Raw genomic sequence first — 16,921 nt, forward strand, 5'->3', positions numbered from 1 at the left:
GTGTGAAATATTGTGGTGGTTGAAAGCATGGGCTTTATAGGCATTTAACAGGATCTATATTCCAACACTAGAACATGAGAACTTGAGCAAGTCATCATCTGTAAAATTGTGAATATATTAGTACCCCATAAAGTTCATGTGGATATTAAGTGGCTGGCTCTTAGTAAATGTTTAACTAATAGTAAATCCTATCTATAAGCCACATGTGTAGCAATCCGCTCACTTCTGGTATCAGATGAACTGGTAGGGCTATTGGTAAAAGAAGAACCAGTAATGTTCCTAATGCCCCATACTCTTGACAGAAGTTACTGCGAATGCCTTGAGAGTAAGGGAACTTCGATCTCTTGGGAATAAAAACAAGGCACTGCTATTTGAGTAAATATGCTGAGGAATAAAAACAGAGTAAAGAGCAATGCTACCCTTTCAATCAAATTTATAATGGATTCTGGGACTTAGATTGCTTTGGACTAATAAACTCTCTTAAATTTATCGCAGGCTCTGTTATTGTCAAGGTTCCAAATTCTCTTCAAGCTCATTTACAATTATCAGGGAAAAAAGTTGATGTGAACCCGGAAATCTGTGTTCAGGAAATGACTGAAGCTCATAAGGATGATGGTATAATAATTACTGGTAAGGAGGCTGCATTTTGCTATGTGTAATACCCATTTTCCATATATAGGGAGAAATGTGTTATAGTTAACCACAATTTTATTCTTCTTCTTCTTTTCTATTGTCACATTCTAGTGCTGAACACCTTTTTCTTTCTGTTGCTTATCAGTAGCAGTAATGGAGACATTTTGTTTGAAAAGACCTCATTAACTTATTTAGGAAAGTTCATTAGTCCTGTCCTTAGATAAAATGGATTAAAAATATTTTCTGGAACAACTGTTTTCTAATTCTTAAACTTGAAAATCAGTTGAATACATATATTATAATGTAAAACTTAAAGCTAACTTTGCTTGATTCAAGAATAAAGAATTTGGTTTGTTATGCACATTGTAAATTTCCTCTTTCAATATAACAAATTCTTAGTCCTATAAATGTGAAAAATTTTGTACATTTTTCATTACAGTCAACTGCATTGATGACCAATGCTATTTTTAAAATGTTTATTGTTTAAATGGATACAAAAATTCATGCTGGTGAAATTTTCTTTTAAATTCTATCAGAATGGCATCAAGAAGGATTTGAAATTTAACTGTATAAATGGGCATATGCCACATGCTTAACCATGAGGTACTGAGTAGAAAAAGGAATGCTTGTATATGTGCTGAGGGGAGTAGTGTGGTCTTTATAGGATCAAGTTTCAGGGTATTTTTGTTGTTGTTTTAGAGATAGGGTCTTATTGCATTGCTAAGTGCCTGGCTAAGTTGCTGAAGCTGGCTTTGAATTCACAATCCTCCTGCCTCAGCCTCCTGAGTTGCTGGGAAGTTTCAGTTTTAAATGTTCATTTTGCATGTCATGAAAGTTAAGAAAGCTTTCTGTTAAAATAATAGAATATAAACAAAAAGCATCATAGAAATAAAAGCAAATACCTGTATTTTTTTCAGATCTGACTCAATGACAAATAAACAGGCTCTTGGTTACATAATGAAAACTTAATGAAAATCTGAATATATCAAATATGGCTAAGAATCAACTTCCTGTGACCTAATTTCTTGAGTTCAATAAAAAGCCAATAGAGTTACCTGTTTTGGGTCCTAGTACTCTAAATCAATAATACAAATTTAAGTAACAGTGCTCTGTATTATAACATAATCAATTTACATATGTAAGCATGTTTGAATCATAAAGCTATGTTTTCATATTTTTATTAGTCAGAATCATATGCCTTTATGAATTTTAATTTTAAACTTATCATGACTTCAACCATTATTTCTATGCACATATTTCCATCCAAATCAATATCTGCAGAACTGATATCTTTATTATCATTGTCCATTTCCATTTCAATAAACTGTACACCCCCAGCTTTTTCTTTTTCTTTTTGGAGACAGTGTTTTGCTGACTTTCCCAGGCTGGCATAGAACTTGTAATCCTTCTGCCTCAGTCTCTCAAGTAGCTGGAATTATAGACTATACCTAGCTTAATACATTTATTTACTTAGAAACAAAAATTATCTTTCTCTAGCCTAACTCTTCCTTCTCATACCTTCTCTGTTTTTAAAAATTTGGTCACTCAACAAATGTTTATGGAACCAGGTACTGCTGGAAGGTAGGAGTGCAAACTAACACAAAGTACAATCCCCCTGAAGAGCTTTCATTCCACTGAGGAAAGACACAAACTAGCGTACACCATACACTGGGATAAGATGTTATGATAAAGGTATGCATGTGGTACTGTGAGAGTGGAGAGGTGGTACATCTAAATTAGGCTAGTGAATAGTTCAAGCAAGTAAGAGGTCAAATATGGCCAGAGTACAGAGAGTAAACAGGAAAATGGCATAAAGAGCGCTGGAGAGTTTGGGAGAAGTTAGCTTCCATAGGGCCAACTTAGATTTTTATATTAAGAGCATTTCAAAGCCATTGAAAGGTTTTAACTTGGGGTTCATGTAATCACATTTGTATATTAGAAAGATCACTCTGGACCTTGAGTGGGGAAAGAATGAAAAGAACAATGGTGGATGAAGGAAAAACTAATTATCAGATTACTGCAGTAATTCAAGAGAAAGAATATAGTTGGCCTGTCCTCTTCAGAGCTATCTTACACTCAGCAAACAGATTTTCAACAAATTTGGTTGAAGGACAAGGTGAATGAATGCAATGACCACATCAATGGTTATTATAAAGCTGCATAGCCTATTTAGATTTTTGTATGTGTTATTTGTTATGCCTTACACTCTGGTCTGTGCTCCAACCAGGAAGGGCCAAATTAAAGAAGAAAAATTTTATTTCCTGCTCATAGTGCAAGAATCCAGATAGTGACCTACGGAGTTCTCCTGTAGAGTAGCAGAGGATATACGATGGGGTTGGGCTCCAGATGGATCTGTGTGTTGTCTGTGATACCCGATAAATCCATTAGAGTGACAATGTGGAGAGACCCCAGATGAAGACAGCAGCCGTCCGTCTTGCAGACTGTGTGAATTAGTGATTGGATTTAAAATAAACTCTCCTAGTTTGATTTTTAAAAGGTCATGGGCCTTATTTATAAAGTGGATGAAATACTATAAGAGTCTTAGACAATGAGAGCACATTGGGTGTGTGTATGTGTGTGTGTGTGTGTGTGTGTGTGTGTGTGTGTGTGCATGCGTGTGCATATGCACAGATTTCCAATCTGAAGCTTAATTTTGGAAATAACGGGAAGCTTCAGTGTAAGTTGTTTCTATAAGCAGCTGAGTTCAGCTCATCTAGGCCTTCCTTATAGAGCCTACAAGGCAAGGAAACAGAGATATTACCCTCCTTGCTAAGAAGTCTGGATTTTATCTGTAGAATGATTTATTTTGCATAATTTCTTCAAGAAGCCATGCCAATAAAATTTAGTCCCTCAAGCTCAAGCTTCCCACAGGGTTTTGACGTGTCACCCCTATAATTTTATTTGATTTCCTGCTCCATGGTTTGCCTTTCCATTGCTGTCACTGATACAGACTCTCAGTTGTATAATTCTCACTGTGATTTACAAGTATTGTGTGCTGTTCTTAGACCAAAAGGAAGCCCAAGACTTTCTCAGGCTGAAGAGCTCTGCACAATATGTATTCTTTGTGGTGCATCTCTTTACAGAGCTTGGATTTCAAATTTTATGTTCTACCCCTAAGTGGCAAATTCAATAGGTTGTGAATGACAGAGGCAACATATTTCTAATAAGTTGACTTCTCTTCTGGGTTTTAGACTTGGTACATCAACTTAGATAAGAAACTGGATTGTGGTATATTAAGCCATTCTCCAAGCTCAGAAATGGATGCGGTACAAAGTCCTTTTGTCTTAAAACTTCAAAATTTAGATGTTTAAAGAGTGTTAAAGGTTAGGTGTATTGCAGAGGATTGGTATTTGTCACTGTATTGTAGGAAAGCTGGCACTATTAGGTTCATTTCATTTTAGTCAACTGGAAATGTAAAGCATATACAAGATATTCATTTGGAATAAAAATAAACCATCAAGTTAGAATAGAGTTCTAAGTTTATCTTTAGGCCAGAGGGTTATACATATAATAGTATTGTGATTTACAATGGAAAACTGGTTCATGGGTTAGAAAAGAAGTTGGAATGAGACATGGCCCCTTGGATGCTACTTTTAAAATCTAGGAACCATGTTTTCTCTTCAAGTGGGAGGAAAAACAGTCTTTTAATAGGACTTTTAGAAATAACTTTTTTTTCAAGAACACACTGAAGTTGTGATTTTCTTCAAGCTTAGCACACATTTATCAGTTATATATGTTTTAAGACTGCACAGAAGAAATTCACTAACAGAATGATGAATACTGTTAGGTTTACGTCTATCTGCTTAAGAATACTTTGACATGGAATTATTGTAAGATCTGTATTCAGATCATTTTTGCTTTTATGCTGTTTCTGTTTTCCCACCTTTTTGTTAAGTGTAAGATCCTAAGAATATCATGTGTAATCAGACATTAACTTTGTTAATGTTGCTTTAAAAAATTGAGTTTTGTTTCTATTCATCTGCAGATTTTATCTGAAAAGGCCAGATGGTAAATGTGTTAGACTTGGCAGGTCACATATGGTCTCTGTTGTACATTCTTCTTTGTTTTTATTTTTTAACAACCCTTTAAAAATGTGAAAGGCATTCTTAGTCATTCGGGCCGTATAAAATCAATCCTGTGGTCAGATTTGGCCTGTGGACCGTAGTGTGCTATCCCCTAGACTAGAGATCAAATGCAGACCCTAGTCTTAGAGCATTATGAATTGTTTGTGATGCCTGTAGGGTTTTGTGTGTGTGTGTGTGTGTGTGTGTGTGTGTGTGTGTTTGTATTTATTTTGGTCATTCAAGAAATATTGAACCATAGCCAAATCCTTATCCTTATTCACTCTTCTCAGTTCTGAATATTTATGTACATAAAACTTTTCTGCACACCACATGATTTATGGGACAAAAAACTTTGATCATGGAAGATTTAAAAGAAACAAGGCAACCATAGGAGATATATAATGGCAAATAAATACACAAAAGATGTTCAACGTCTCTAGCCATTAGGGAAATGCATATTAAAATTGGAATGAAATGTCACTACATACTCACTGGAATGGCTAAAATGTAAAATACCAGTAATACCAAATATTGGAGAAGATGCAGAGAAACTGGATCTTTCCTACATTACTGATAGGAATGTAAGATACAGCTACTCTAGAATTCAGTGTCAGTTTCTTAAAAAACTGAATATGACCTAGCAATTATATTCCTGAATATTCCTAAAGTTGTGAACTAATGTTCACAACTTTATTTGTAATAGCCCAGAACTGAAAATAACATAAATACCCTTTTATAGGTGAATGGTTATACAAAAAGTGGCATGTCATGTAAAGTAATAATACAGCTTGCCAGTAAAAAGGAACAATCAATCTGTTGGTTACACAACTTAGATGGAACAAGGTACTGTTTGGAGTGAAAAAAGCCAATTTTAAAATGTTAAAATGATTCTATTGGTATAACATTCTGAAGACAAAATTTACAGACAAGTGGTTGCCAAAAGGTAGAGAAGGAGAAGAAGGGAGGACATGACTTTAAAGGGACATCTAAGGACAGAACAGTTCTGTATTTTGATTATAATAAGGGTTATATTAATCTATATAGATGATAGAATGTCATAAAAGTGTACACAAAAACCTACCAAAAAATAATGCATGGAAAAAAGTGGTGAAATGTGAATAAGATTTATAGTCTTATGAATTGTTCTTTGCCAACCAATTTTTTGGTTTTGATAATGCACTATAGTTATGTAAGATAGCATCATTGGGAGAACTGGGTGATAAATCCACAGGACCTCTCTGTACTATTTTTGTAATTTCTTGTGAGTCTGTTTAGGGGTAGGGAAGGGAAGGAGAAAGATCAGAAGGAGTGGAAGAGGGAGACAAAGAAAGAAAACTATTAAGTCCCTCAGGCAAGATGAGTTAAAGGGACTAAGTTACCCTCCCACCTGAAGCTGTGAAACATATATATTTTTTTATATATGAAATATACATGAAACAGTTTCCAAGACACTGGACATTACGCAGTAAAGGAAATAGTCACTGAGAGATGGGAAACAAATAAAATGAGCCTTGATTACTCCCAAGGAAGTCACCAAGCTAAGCAGAGGGAACTATTACTGGCAAGCTAAGCAGAGCGAACTATTACTGGCAGACTCCCTGAATTGAAGAGATGCAGTACGAGTCCACAGAGACCAAGACAGCTGAACTTTGCAGAAAAAAGTTCCAGAGGGAAAAGAGCCTGATGCTTACACACATCTAGAAATAATGCCCCTACCTACTAAGCCAGAAAAAAAAACCATAACTTATAGGGCTTTGGGTAGTAGTGGGCAACAAATAGTCCTAGATAGAACTCTACTCCAGAACTGCCAGACTAATCAAAAAAGCAACAGGTGAAAGACTCAAAGTGTTTCCAAGTAACTTAACTTCATTCACAAGCAAAGCTGAAGATTTACAAGAATACAAAGTATTTAGCACCTAACAAAGTAACATTCACAATGTTTGAAATCCATTCAGAAGCTATCAGACATTCAAAGAGGAAAGAAAACATGATCCATAACAAAAAGAATAATCAATGAAACCAACCCATAAAGGACACAAATATTAGATTAGCAGAGAAGAAAGACAAAATCATCATCATAATTGTTATTCCACATGTTAAAAAAATTAGGAGATATAAGATCCAAAAACCAAAATTGAATTTTCTGAAATTAAAACTATAATGTTCAAGATGAAAAATGCAATAGATGGGATTAAATATTGCAGAAGGAAAGATATGAGGAAGGAGTCTATGAGATTGTTTCTTAGGCAGAATTTATTAATTGTATTCTTGCTCAATGCCTAAAGTTCTGCTAACTTTGTTACTATTCTAGGTATTGGAGAGAACATTTAATGGATGGGTACCATTAAAACTAGCTTATAATATTTTCTTATCAGTAAAGACTTCTTGTCAAAAATATTTTGGGTTATACTTTTATTGAGAGAAAACTCTAATAGTTCTTATTGACAAAAATTATTTGTGGAATTGTGTTGTTAGGAGTTTAGTTTATGAAATTTATGTGTTAAAAATAATAAAAGTTCGGAGTTTTTTTTTTATGTTGCTTCACACGTGTGATTTCTTTTCCTAGCTTCCTGGTAAATCCTGTGAAGGCATCAATTTGCCTTTTTATATTTTTTGAATCTCCCTAAAACACTTAGTATGGTGCTTGTGATAGTGCATGGTCCATGGTATTTGCAGTGTGAAAGAGGGAACCCTCCAACTCTGCTGTGCCCAAGTTTAATCTGCTGCAAAAAAGGCAGCAGCAGAAGTATCTCTGAACCAAATGTAAATAAACAAAGTCTGTTAGAGTTTTAAGTGAGAGTGGGGAGGGAGACAGGAAGAAGCTCACCTTACTAAGAAGCTTTTTAATCCTATTTTTTAAAAAGAGAAATAAATTCTGCATATCAATCCCCAGAGCCCTGTCTTTGTCCATAGCCAGAGTTGATTAGATTAGGTGCCTTTTGGGTTAAGTAGAAAGAACTTACAGATTCATGTATTAGAGTAGATTTGGGATAGAGGTTTAGAAAGCAAATGGCAGAGTTAAACACATGTCCTAAGGAACCTTTCCTCACACTTAATAGAAGCCACACTACATAGGGAGAGGGTAGTCATTTTCCCATTTCTGGGTCAGAGAAAAAGTACCTTATTACCATTGGCAAAGGAACGTTAAATAAGGAACAAGGATTGGAACCCCAAGTTCCAATATGTGTTGTAGGACTTTCATGCGAGAATTTATAAACTTTACAAATTAGAATAGACTCACCATAGAGTCAGGCCAAAGTACAAAAAGCTTTCCATAAATTGCTTATTGGCAAGATAGAGAAAGCTATTTTCTGCAAACTAAATGGAATCTTATAAACTGTTCTGTCTTTCAGATATTGTCACTAAGCTGAAATCATGCTCATGTGCTGTATTACCAGAGGTGGCACTGTGCTTGGCCTGTCATGCCTCAGAAGGAAATGTATAAATAGATAGGCTTCTTGTTCAATAAGCAAGAAATGCATGATCGGGAGGGGATGAGCTATACAGAAAAAGCTCCCAGATATGTAGGAAGTCCTTACTGTTGCTGATGTTTTATTATTGGTGCTAAATGGTATTAAAGAACAAGTTAAGGATTTCCAATTCTTTCCTTAATGTTTATTTGAATTACCAGAAAAAGAAATTCTGTATTACAAACAATTGGGTGCAAGGTACCTTGAAATCCTGACCTACCAAGTGTAGCATGGCACAAAAAGAACAGATTAAAGTTGATAGTACTGAACCCCATTGATGAAAAGTTGGAGGAAAAAGGGAAGCTTCTAACACAGGGATTTACTAAATGAGCAAAAGAAATATTTTATCAGTTCAGCAAAACCGATTGAAACTTTAGCAGAAGAAGAAGGGGATACACTAGGAAAGATGCAGTGAGCTATAGGACTTGAACAGGTGGTGGCCCAGAGCTAAAGGAAGAGAGGCAAGAATTAAGAAAAGAATTTGCATCAGAAGAGCCCTTAACACAAAGATCCCATGGTATAAAACTGAGAATACCTTATGGTACTAACAAAGGAAGAAACTATACTGAAGTAGAGGATCAATCTCTGATTCGTTAACTTGGATTCAATAAGGAAAATGTTTATGATGAACTCCTGTGTATTCACAACTCTCTTCAGTTCAGTTTTGATAGGTTTCTTAAATCCTGAAACAGTGGAGCTCCAGAGGAGACATAAGACCTAGTTACTTCAGTTAACGGAGAAAGTAAGAACTAGAGCAGAGACGGGAAACAAAGAGCTGGGGGAGCTCTGTGATTGCCAAAGCTTGTCTCTTGAGTTTCCAGACTGCAGGCCGATGATAGATAACAGAACCAGAGCCTAGCAGATACTCAGAGTACAGGGGATGGGAGACCAGGGCTGCCCAGAGCTCAGGAGACAGTTTCTGCAGATGGTACCCATGAGCACCCAACAAAGGACTGATCACCATGCCTGTGAGGGAACTACTGGATACATAGTCCAATAGAGATGAACCTCAACTAGTAACTGAGTGAAAAGAAGACAGATTTTGAAAAGAGATAGTACATACTGAATGATTCCATATATATAAAATTTCTGAAAATGCATTTCATAGTGACACAAAACAGATCATTGATTGCTAGGGATAAGGTGAGAAGGGACAGCAAGAAGGGAGTGTGTATTAGCTTTCTTTTACTGCAACAAATACTGAGATAATCAATTTGAAAAGAGAACATTTGTTTTGGCTCAGTTTTGGAGGTTCGGGTGATCATTTGGTTCCATTGCTTTGGAGCCTGTGGCAAGGCAGCATGCCATGGTAGGGAGTATGCAATAGAGCAGAGCTAGGAATTGAACAAGAGGCAGGATGAGGAGAGGCATGCCCCCAGAATAACCAGAAGAACTCCTCCCTCTGGGCCCCACCTCTTAAAGGTGCCATGCTGGGAACTAAGCCTTTAGTACATGGACCTTTGGGGGACATTCCAGTTCCAAACTATAGCAGAGGGCTAAATGACTGAAAGATTGCAAAGGGGTTAATAAAATTTTTGGGAATGCTGGATTATGTATATTACCTTGAATGAGGAGGCAGTTTCACAGATTTTAAATATGTATACAATGTAATAAGTTTTGTAACTTATTACATTGTATACTTCAAATATATGTGGTTTATTTTGTCAACTATACTTCAATAAAACTCTTTTAAAACCTTCTTTAAAAATAATGCAAATAGGGCTGGGTTGCAGCTCAGTAGTAGAGGGCTTGCCTAGCATCACATATAAATAAATAAAACAAAGGTAAAAAATAAAAAAAGAGTCTTGGGGGAAAAAAGTGCTCCTTTAAAAAAATACAAATAAAAAGCAGAGCAACTGCCTCTCAGTAAAGATCATTTTTTATTAGTTGTTCATGTAACTTTATTTATTTGTATGCAGTGCTGAGAATTGAACTAAGTGTCTCACACATGCTAGGCCAGCACTCTACCACTGAGCCACAATCTTAGCCCCAAGATTTTTGGTATTCTAATGTATTGGTTTTATTTATTTTTATTTTTATTTTGGGAGGCACCAGGAATTGAACTCACTAAGTATTGATTTTAGAAATATATTGGTAAGATTTGTGTGCTTACTCTTATCCATTAAAATATAACTTTATGCAATTTTCTATTCCAGGACTCTTGAATCAAGCAAGCAAACATGAAAAATGTATTAATGTTGCTGCCCCAAAAGGCACTGTAAGTTTAAGAAATCAAAGCTGGTTTCAATCTTTGAAACTACAAGACTAAGAATGGTTTGATCTATATTTGTGCTTTTAAAACAATGATTAGCAGATCTGTAACTATAAAAAATGTTAATTCTATTATTTATATAAATGCTAAAAACAACAGCATTGGGAATTAATACTGGTAAATAGTTTTTTTGAGGTGGGGCCTTTTTCAAAATTTGTACTTAGTCAGAATGAAGATTCCTCAGAAAGCTTGAAATGGACTCACCATTTGACCCAGCTATCCCACTCCTAGGCCTATACCCAAAGGACTTAAAATCAGCACACTTCAGTGATGCAGTCACATCAATGTTTATAGCAGCTCAATTCACAATAGCTAGATTGTGGAACCAAACCTAGATGCCCTTCAATAGATGAATGGATAAAGAAACTGTGGTTTATGTGTACACAATGGAATATTATTCAGCCATAAAGAAGAATAAAATTATGGCATTTGCAGGTAAAAGAATATCATGCTGAGTAAAATAAGCCAATCCCAAAAAACCAAAGGTCAAATGTTTTCTCTGATAAGTAGATGCTGATACATAATGGGGCCCAGGGGGGTAAGGGAAGAATGGAGGAATGTTGGATTGTGTAGAGAGAGATGAGGGAAGGGGAAGGGGCTGGAGAAAGGAAAGATGGTGGAATGAGACAAACGTAATGATCCTGTGTATATGTATGATTACACAAATGGTATGATTCTACATCGTGTGCAACTAGAGAAATGAAAAGTTGTGCTCCATTTGTGTACAGTGACTCAATGCATTCTGCTGTCATGTATAACTAAACAAACAAGTAAAAATTAGAAAAAAAATTTCTTGAAAAAAAACTTTAAAAAAGATATTTCTTGAAATAAAGTAATTTAAAAAAACTGTACTTAGACACTAGATTCATTTCCTATTGCTCTGTAACAGATAACAGTAGTCCCCCCTTATTCTCAAGGTATGTGTTCCAAGACCCTGCAAGTGGATGCCACAGACAGTACTACATTCTATATATACCATGCTTTTTCTTATAAATACATAAGCAAATTTAATGCCTTTGCCATTTAAACTAAGCATTTGTACACTGTAGCTGTAACTTTAGCAGTTTGAGTTGCAACCAGAAAACTAGCACGTTTCTTTTTCCTTCTTCACATTTTTGCAGACAAAACATTCATTCTTACCATAGATTTTAGCATACTCTTTTTTAACTTATGAATTATTTATTTCTGAGATTGTCATCAACTGCAGGTGACCGAAACCATGGAATGCAAAACCTCAGACAAGGGGGACAGCTGTACCACAAATTTAGCAGCTTAAAATAATACTTATGTCACAATTCTGTAGGTCAGGAGCTCAGATGGCTGAATTCTCTGTTCAGGGTATCACAAGGCTAGAATCAAGGTGTTAGCCATGCTGATTTCTTATCTGAAGGCCCTGAGGAGAAATCTACTTCCAGATTCATTCAGATGATAGGTGAAAGCCAGTTCATTTTGAGTTTATGACTGAGAGTTCCGTTTTCTTGCTGGCTGTCTGCCAACAATCACTAGAAGCCTCTAGAAGCCACCCTCATCCCTGCTTGTGTGGCACCCTCCATCTTCAAGCCAGCAATGACACACTTGCGTCCTTCTCATGCTTGAGTGTCTGACTTATTTTTTAAAAGCTGAAGAAATCTCTACTTTGAAAGATACAGCATAATCTGTATTTTACCATATGTCACATGATCATGGGACTGATATTTCATCATAGTCACAGTTTCCATTTCCACTCAAGGTGAGTGAGTCATGAAGGGTAATTATCTTAGAGTTCTTTGTGCTAGAGCTCTGTAACAGGTTTTCTACTGAATATCTCTTACAGCATCATTGGAAATTTAAGTTGTAAATAAAATCTTATAATTGTGAATCAGTTGCTATTGATTCTTAATACCTTTTGTGTAATTTAATGTATAACTTGTTAGGAGAAAAAAAACAGTTATTTTATTGCCTGATGTAGGAAGTGAGATTTTCAATTTTATAATGACATACTATAAAGTTATTTCATGAATTCCATTTCTTTTCAACTTTATTCCTGGAATATTTAAATTATACAATCCTGAATAGGCCTGTTTATTGGATTATATTTTTATGAGTAGGAAAAATCAACACTAATTTTTGATAACCATTTCTAAATGATGTAGAATAATCTCCTTTTGTTAATATTTCATTTCTTTGAAGTTCTGTTTTTAACTCCTTATGTTTGAAATAAAGGCAGCTTTGTGGGATATCTCAATGTCTTCTTTTAATTCAGTTTTCATGAAATCAGAATTTATGCAAGTTTGAAAGATACACATGCTGGTATATTTGAGGTGGTGTGTATGTGTGTGTGTGTGTGTGTGTGTGTGTGTGTGTGTGTGTGTGTGTGTTAAACTGTCAAGGAAAGGAAACTGTGAGGCAATGAATCAATTTTTATAATCTTTTTTTTACCCTCAAGGAATTATATAAATGTTTTCATGTCTAAAAATAAAGTTGATGACACTAGCCAACAACAGGCAGGTCATGACTATACTTGCAGTCTACCATAGCTAAAATCATGGTGGCATTGTACATATGGTTCCCTGGCATGGCTCATTTTTTCTAACACTTACACTTTTTCTTCCAATTCTGTACCTTACGTCTATCTCACCAGAATGAATGAATAGGTCTCCTGTTCTTGTTTCAAGGAGAGTGTCACTCAGAGAGTTTGGGAGGAAGCTTTGCTTATAAAGTAACTGGCTGCGTTTCTAGAGAACATAACAGGGTATATTTTTCCTCATCCTGATCTTACTCATGCAGGTACTCCTTTGGAAAGCAACTGCCTCTTCTATAAATCTCTCCAGTTGTGTGCATGAGACATCTAGAAGCTAATTTTTATGCAACTGCCAGAAAGTTCCAAATTTAGTTAAAAATTTCAAACCTACCATAGTCATCTTAAGTCTACTGGCTCAGGTCTTAAAGACTTTCTACTCATTTGACTCCCTTGCTGTTCACTCCCAGGAACCTTTCCACTACTTATTTTAAAAAGTCAAGCAAAGGTGGCACAAGGCCATAATCCCAGCCACTCAGGAGGCTGAAGCAGGAGGATCACAAGTTCAAGGCCATCTTCAGTAACTTTGTGAGTTCCTGTCTCACAGTAAAAAATAGGGCTGGGGTTGTAGCTCAGCAGTGGAGTGCTGATTTGAGGCACTGGGTTCAATTCTTGGCACCACATAAAAATAAATAAAGGTATTGTGTCCAACTACAACTATAAAAATTTTTTTTAAAAAAGTAAAAAAGGACTGGGAATGTAGCACCTCTAGGTTCAATCCCCAGTACTAAAGGAAAAAGGAATTAAAAAAAAAAAAAAAAAGGCAGAAAGAAAAGCTCTTTCAAAAAAGAGGGAGGTAATTAGCTGTTTCAGTCAGCTCTTTCTCTGCTGTGACCAAAAGACCTGACAAGAACAGTTTTAGAGGGGGAAAAGTTTATTTTGGGGCTCACAATTTCAGAGGGCTCAGTCCATGGACCACTGGCTCCATTCCTCAGGGCTTGAGATGAAGCAGAGCATCATGGCAGAAGAGTGTGGTAGAGGAAAGTGACTCAGGACATCACTCCAGGGAGCAGAGATAGAGCTCTGCTTGACAAGGACAAAATATGTACCCCAAAGGCATCCTCTGAATGACCCACCTCCTCCAGCCATACCCTACCTGCCTAGAGTACCACCCAGTTAATTCCTATCAGGGGATGAATACATTGATTAGGTTAAGATGTTCATAACCCAATCATTTCACCTCTAAACTTTCTTGCATTGTCTCACACATGAGCTTTTGGGGGACATCTAATATTGAAACCAGAACATTAGCTAACACAGAGTACCCTAAGGTAATACTTGTACAGCCCTTTTAAAACTTTCCAAAATAACTTTATATCCTTAAGTTTTTACATTTATTTCAAACTTAAGGTAAACAAGAAGACAGGGAATAACCCCAATTAAGAGATAAGTAATTGAGGAAATGGGAAAGTTAAAAATCTGTCTAATATTACTGATGCAGCCTGTGTGCGATAGTCAGAACAGAGCTGTGCTTTCTCCTGGACCCTGTCAAAATCAGTGTCATAAACTTTAAGGGTAAAAGTCTATTGATGAAAGCTTATTAAAAATTGATATCTAGAAATGCAATTAACAGCCCATATATACCTCCTAGCAAAAATTGAGGAAACATATTTTTTGACACTGTTTGATTTAAAAATTACTCCATAGTGCAAATTTGGTTAAGAAGGTATTTGTGAGATATTATAGGAATATCCTTTCTGTTCATAGACAATTCTTGCTTCTCTTTAATTTCTCCCTGTTAAAGTGTTTAAATGAATCCAGGGTTAATTTGTATTTAATTCTGTTTTGTTGTAGAATATCTGGAAATCACAGAAAAGAGCCCCCTTTCCTTTGAAAATGTCTGTCTTTTATAATAAAGCTTCACAGATTCTTACAGTCATTGCCCTGGCTCAAGTTTTTACTTTGATTTATATGACCATCCTTGATCTTCTTTCTTGTCTGGAGAGAAATTTACAAATTCTTTTCAAAAAATTTACATCTCTCAGGGTTGTTTCCTATAACATACCTTAGATTTGATAATGCTGTCAAAATTATTAACTTGATCAAATTAAGTTTAGGGATCATAATTATTTAGACAGAAGAACCAATGTATTTAGAAACATTTGTAGGTGGAATTAGAATCAGAAGATGACTTGCTGCTTGTTTACATTGCTACTGAGATCCAGCTAGAAAAAATACTTTCATCAAGTGAAGAAAGGTTGCCAGGGTCTAGATTTTTTTGGTTTTTCCTGCTTGAGACTGAAGGTCATACTGTTTCCTCTTCGGTACTGTGCTCTGACTCTTTCACTAAAACCTCTGGGACATCTTTAAGTGGTTTTATATATTGATCATTAAGAGGTCTGCCATCACAGTCATAGCCAAACCACCTTGGAGGATCGCTGCAGCTGTATTCCTGCTGCTGGACTACAGACGACATTTTGTGAGCTGCCTCCCTGGAATAACAATGATTAGCATTAGCTAGGTGCCAAAGTAAACTCCTAGTACACCATTTTCAATAGCCCACATTTGGAAGTAGAGAACTTTGTCACAAGCTGAATTCACTTCAGAGCTTTCTTGCCTTTCTGGATAATTGAGCTGATAATCAGAATCCCAGAGCCTAAGCAGGTCTGGTTCAGCCAGTTCAGAGTACCAGTGAGTGGGTAAGGAAACTGCATGGCAGTGGAGTGGGAACACTGAGATCACTCTATTTAGAGAGCTCTTGAGCAAGCCCTCTCCTGGCATATCTGGAGTTTCTACTGAGGGAGTTACCTAACCAGCCAACCTGTGAAGGCAGACCAGGCACCGGGGCAGAAGCTCTTAACCCAGAGTTCACAGATCCCATGGATACATGGATGAACTAACTTCAGGGAGGTCCATGAGGTCTCTGAAAATCCACGTAGTTTTGTCTCTAATATACATTTCCCTGAGCAGAAGGGACTCAAAAGGGTCCACAGCCAAATGATTAAAAATAACTCATAATCTTTCTTGAAGGAAGGAAGGATGGAAGGAAGGAAGGAAGGAAGGAAGGAAGGAAGGAAGGAAGGAAGGAAGGAAGGAAGGAAGGGAGGGAGGGAGGGAGGGAGGGAGGGAGGGAGGGAGGGAGGGAGGGAGGGAGGGAAGGCATCAGAAAAAAAGTATATCTAGCTTGAAAACAAAGCCATTTTGAGGACAGAAGGGCTTTCCTAGGAAATTGGTTCAAATTACAAGGCCAGTAATTCACTTGAAATGAATAATTGGCCACGTGTTGGATCAGAAATGAGTAACTATGATGTTCGCTCATGAAGGGGCTACTTTCCCCACTACTTTTGCAATTTGTTACACTGAATTATCAATTATAAAAGTAACTAAGTCATCAATATAAGACTCATATTACCACACATTTATAGTTAAGTTTGTGCTAAATGTCCATATGAGTTTAGGTAGGACATGAAAATGGAAAAAGCAGAGACATGATAGTTTAAAATGCTGTTAATTGTAACCAAACTCAACAAGGAGACAACCAAAACATTGCTAATTCTCCCTTTTACCACATTTCTTTTTGGCTTACATGTTTGCACTTACAATTTGTATAAATTTAAAGAACAATTTGAGTAAAAGTAATTGTTATGTACTAATTTCTAGTTCAGAATCACCAATGCCCCAGGGTTAAAACTTGACAAACAAGTGTCTTTTCTTAATATTTATTCTCAAAGTGTGAGAATGGTAAGTTATGGTCAAAAATAAGGTTTTATATTGTTAATTTAAAAAATCTTTTTAAAGGAGCTATTCTATTTTAAACATATAAATCTTTCTATGTCCTCTAGATAGAACATTATGTTTATATAAGAATAAGCTCATATCTTTTGCTTTCCCCATATTCTTCTGATATTTCTTATTTTTTCAATTCTATGGAGTTGAGATTACTATACCTCTTCATATGTCTTCTGCAAGATTTCCCTCCAAAGAC

General features: G+C 36.0%; 2 protein-coding genes across 3 annotated transcripts in view; one reads left to right on the top strand and one right to left on the bottom strand.

Annotated features, from left to right (window-relative positions):
• The window catches only part of FAM185A (family with sequence similarity 185 member A), a 48,640-nt gene extending 37,350 nt beyond the window's left edge, over window positions 1-11,290 (top strand). For both annotated transcript variants that reach the window (XM_079150250.1, XM_079150249.1), the window contains 2 exons: window positions 496-630; window positions 10,324-11,290. In XM_079150250.1, coding sequence (XP_079006376.1) covers window positions 496-630; window positions 10,324-10,436 — 248 coding nt within the window. In that variant the 3' untranslated portion in view covers window positions 10,437-11,290. The remainder of the gene's footprint in view (window positions 1-495; window positions 631-10,323) is intronic.
• A 2,513-nt stretch (window positions 11,291-13,803) lies between these two features.
• The window catches only part of FBXL13 (F-box and leucine rich repeat protein 13), a 250,107-nt gene continuing 246,989 nt past the window's right edge, over window positions 13,804-16,921 (bottom strand). Inside the window, 1 exon segment of the mRNA XM_079150237.1 lies at window positions 13,804-15,428. Coding sequence (XP_079006363.1) covers window positions 15,242-15,428 — 187 coding nt within the window. The 3' untranslated portion in view covers window positions 13,804-15,241.

The sequence above is a fragment of the Sciurus vulgaris genome, assembly GCF_902686455.1.
Source record: "Sciurus vulgaris genome assembly, chromosome: 8".
NCBI lineage: Eukaryota > Metazoa > Chordata > Mammalia > Rodentia > Sciuridae > Sciurus > Sciurus vulgaris.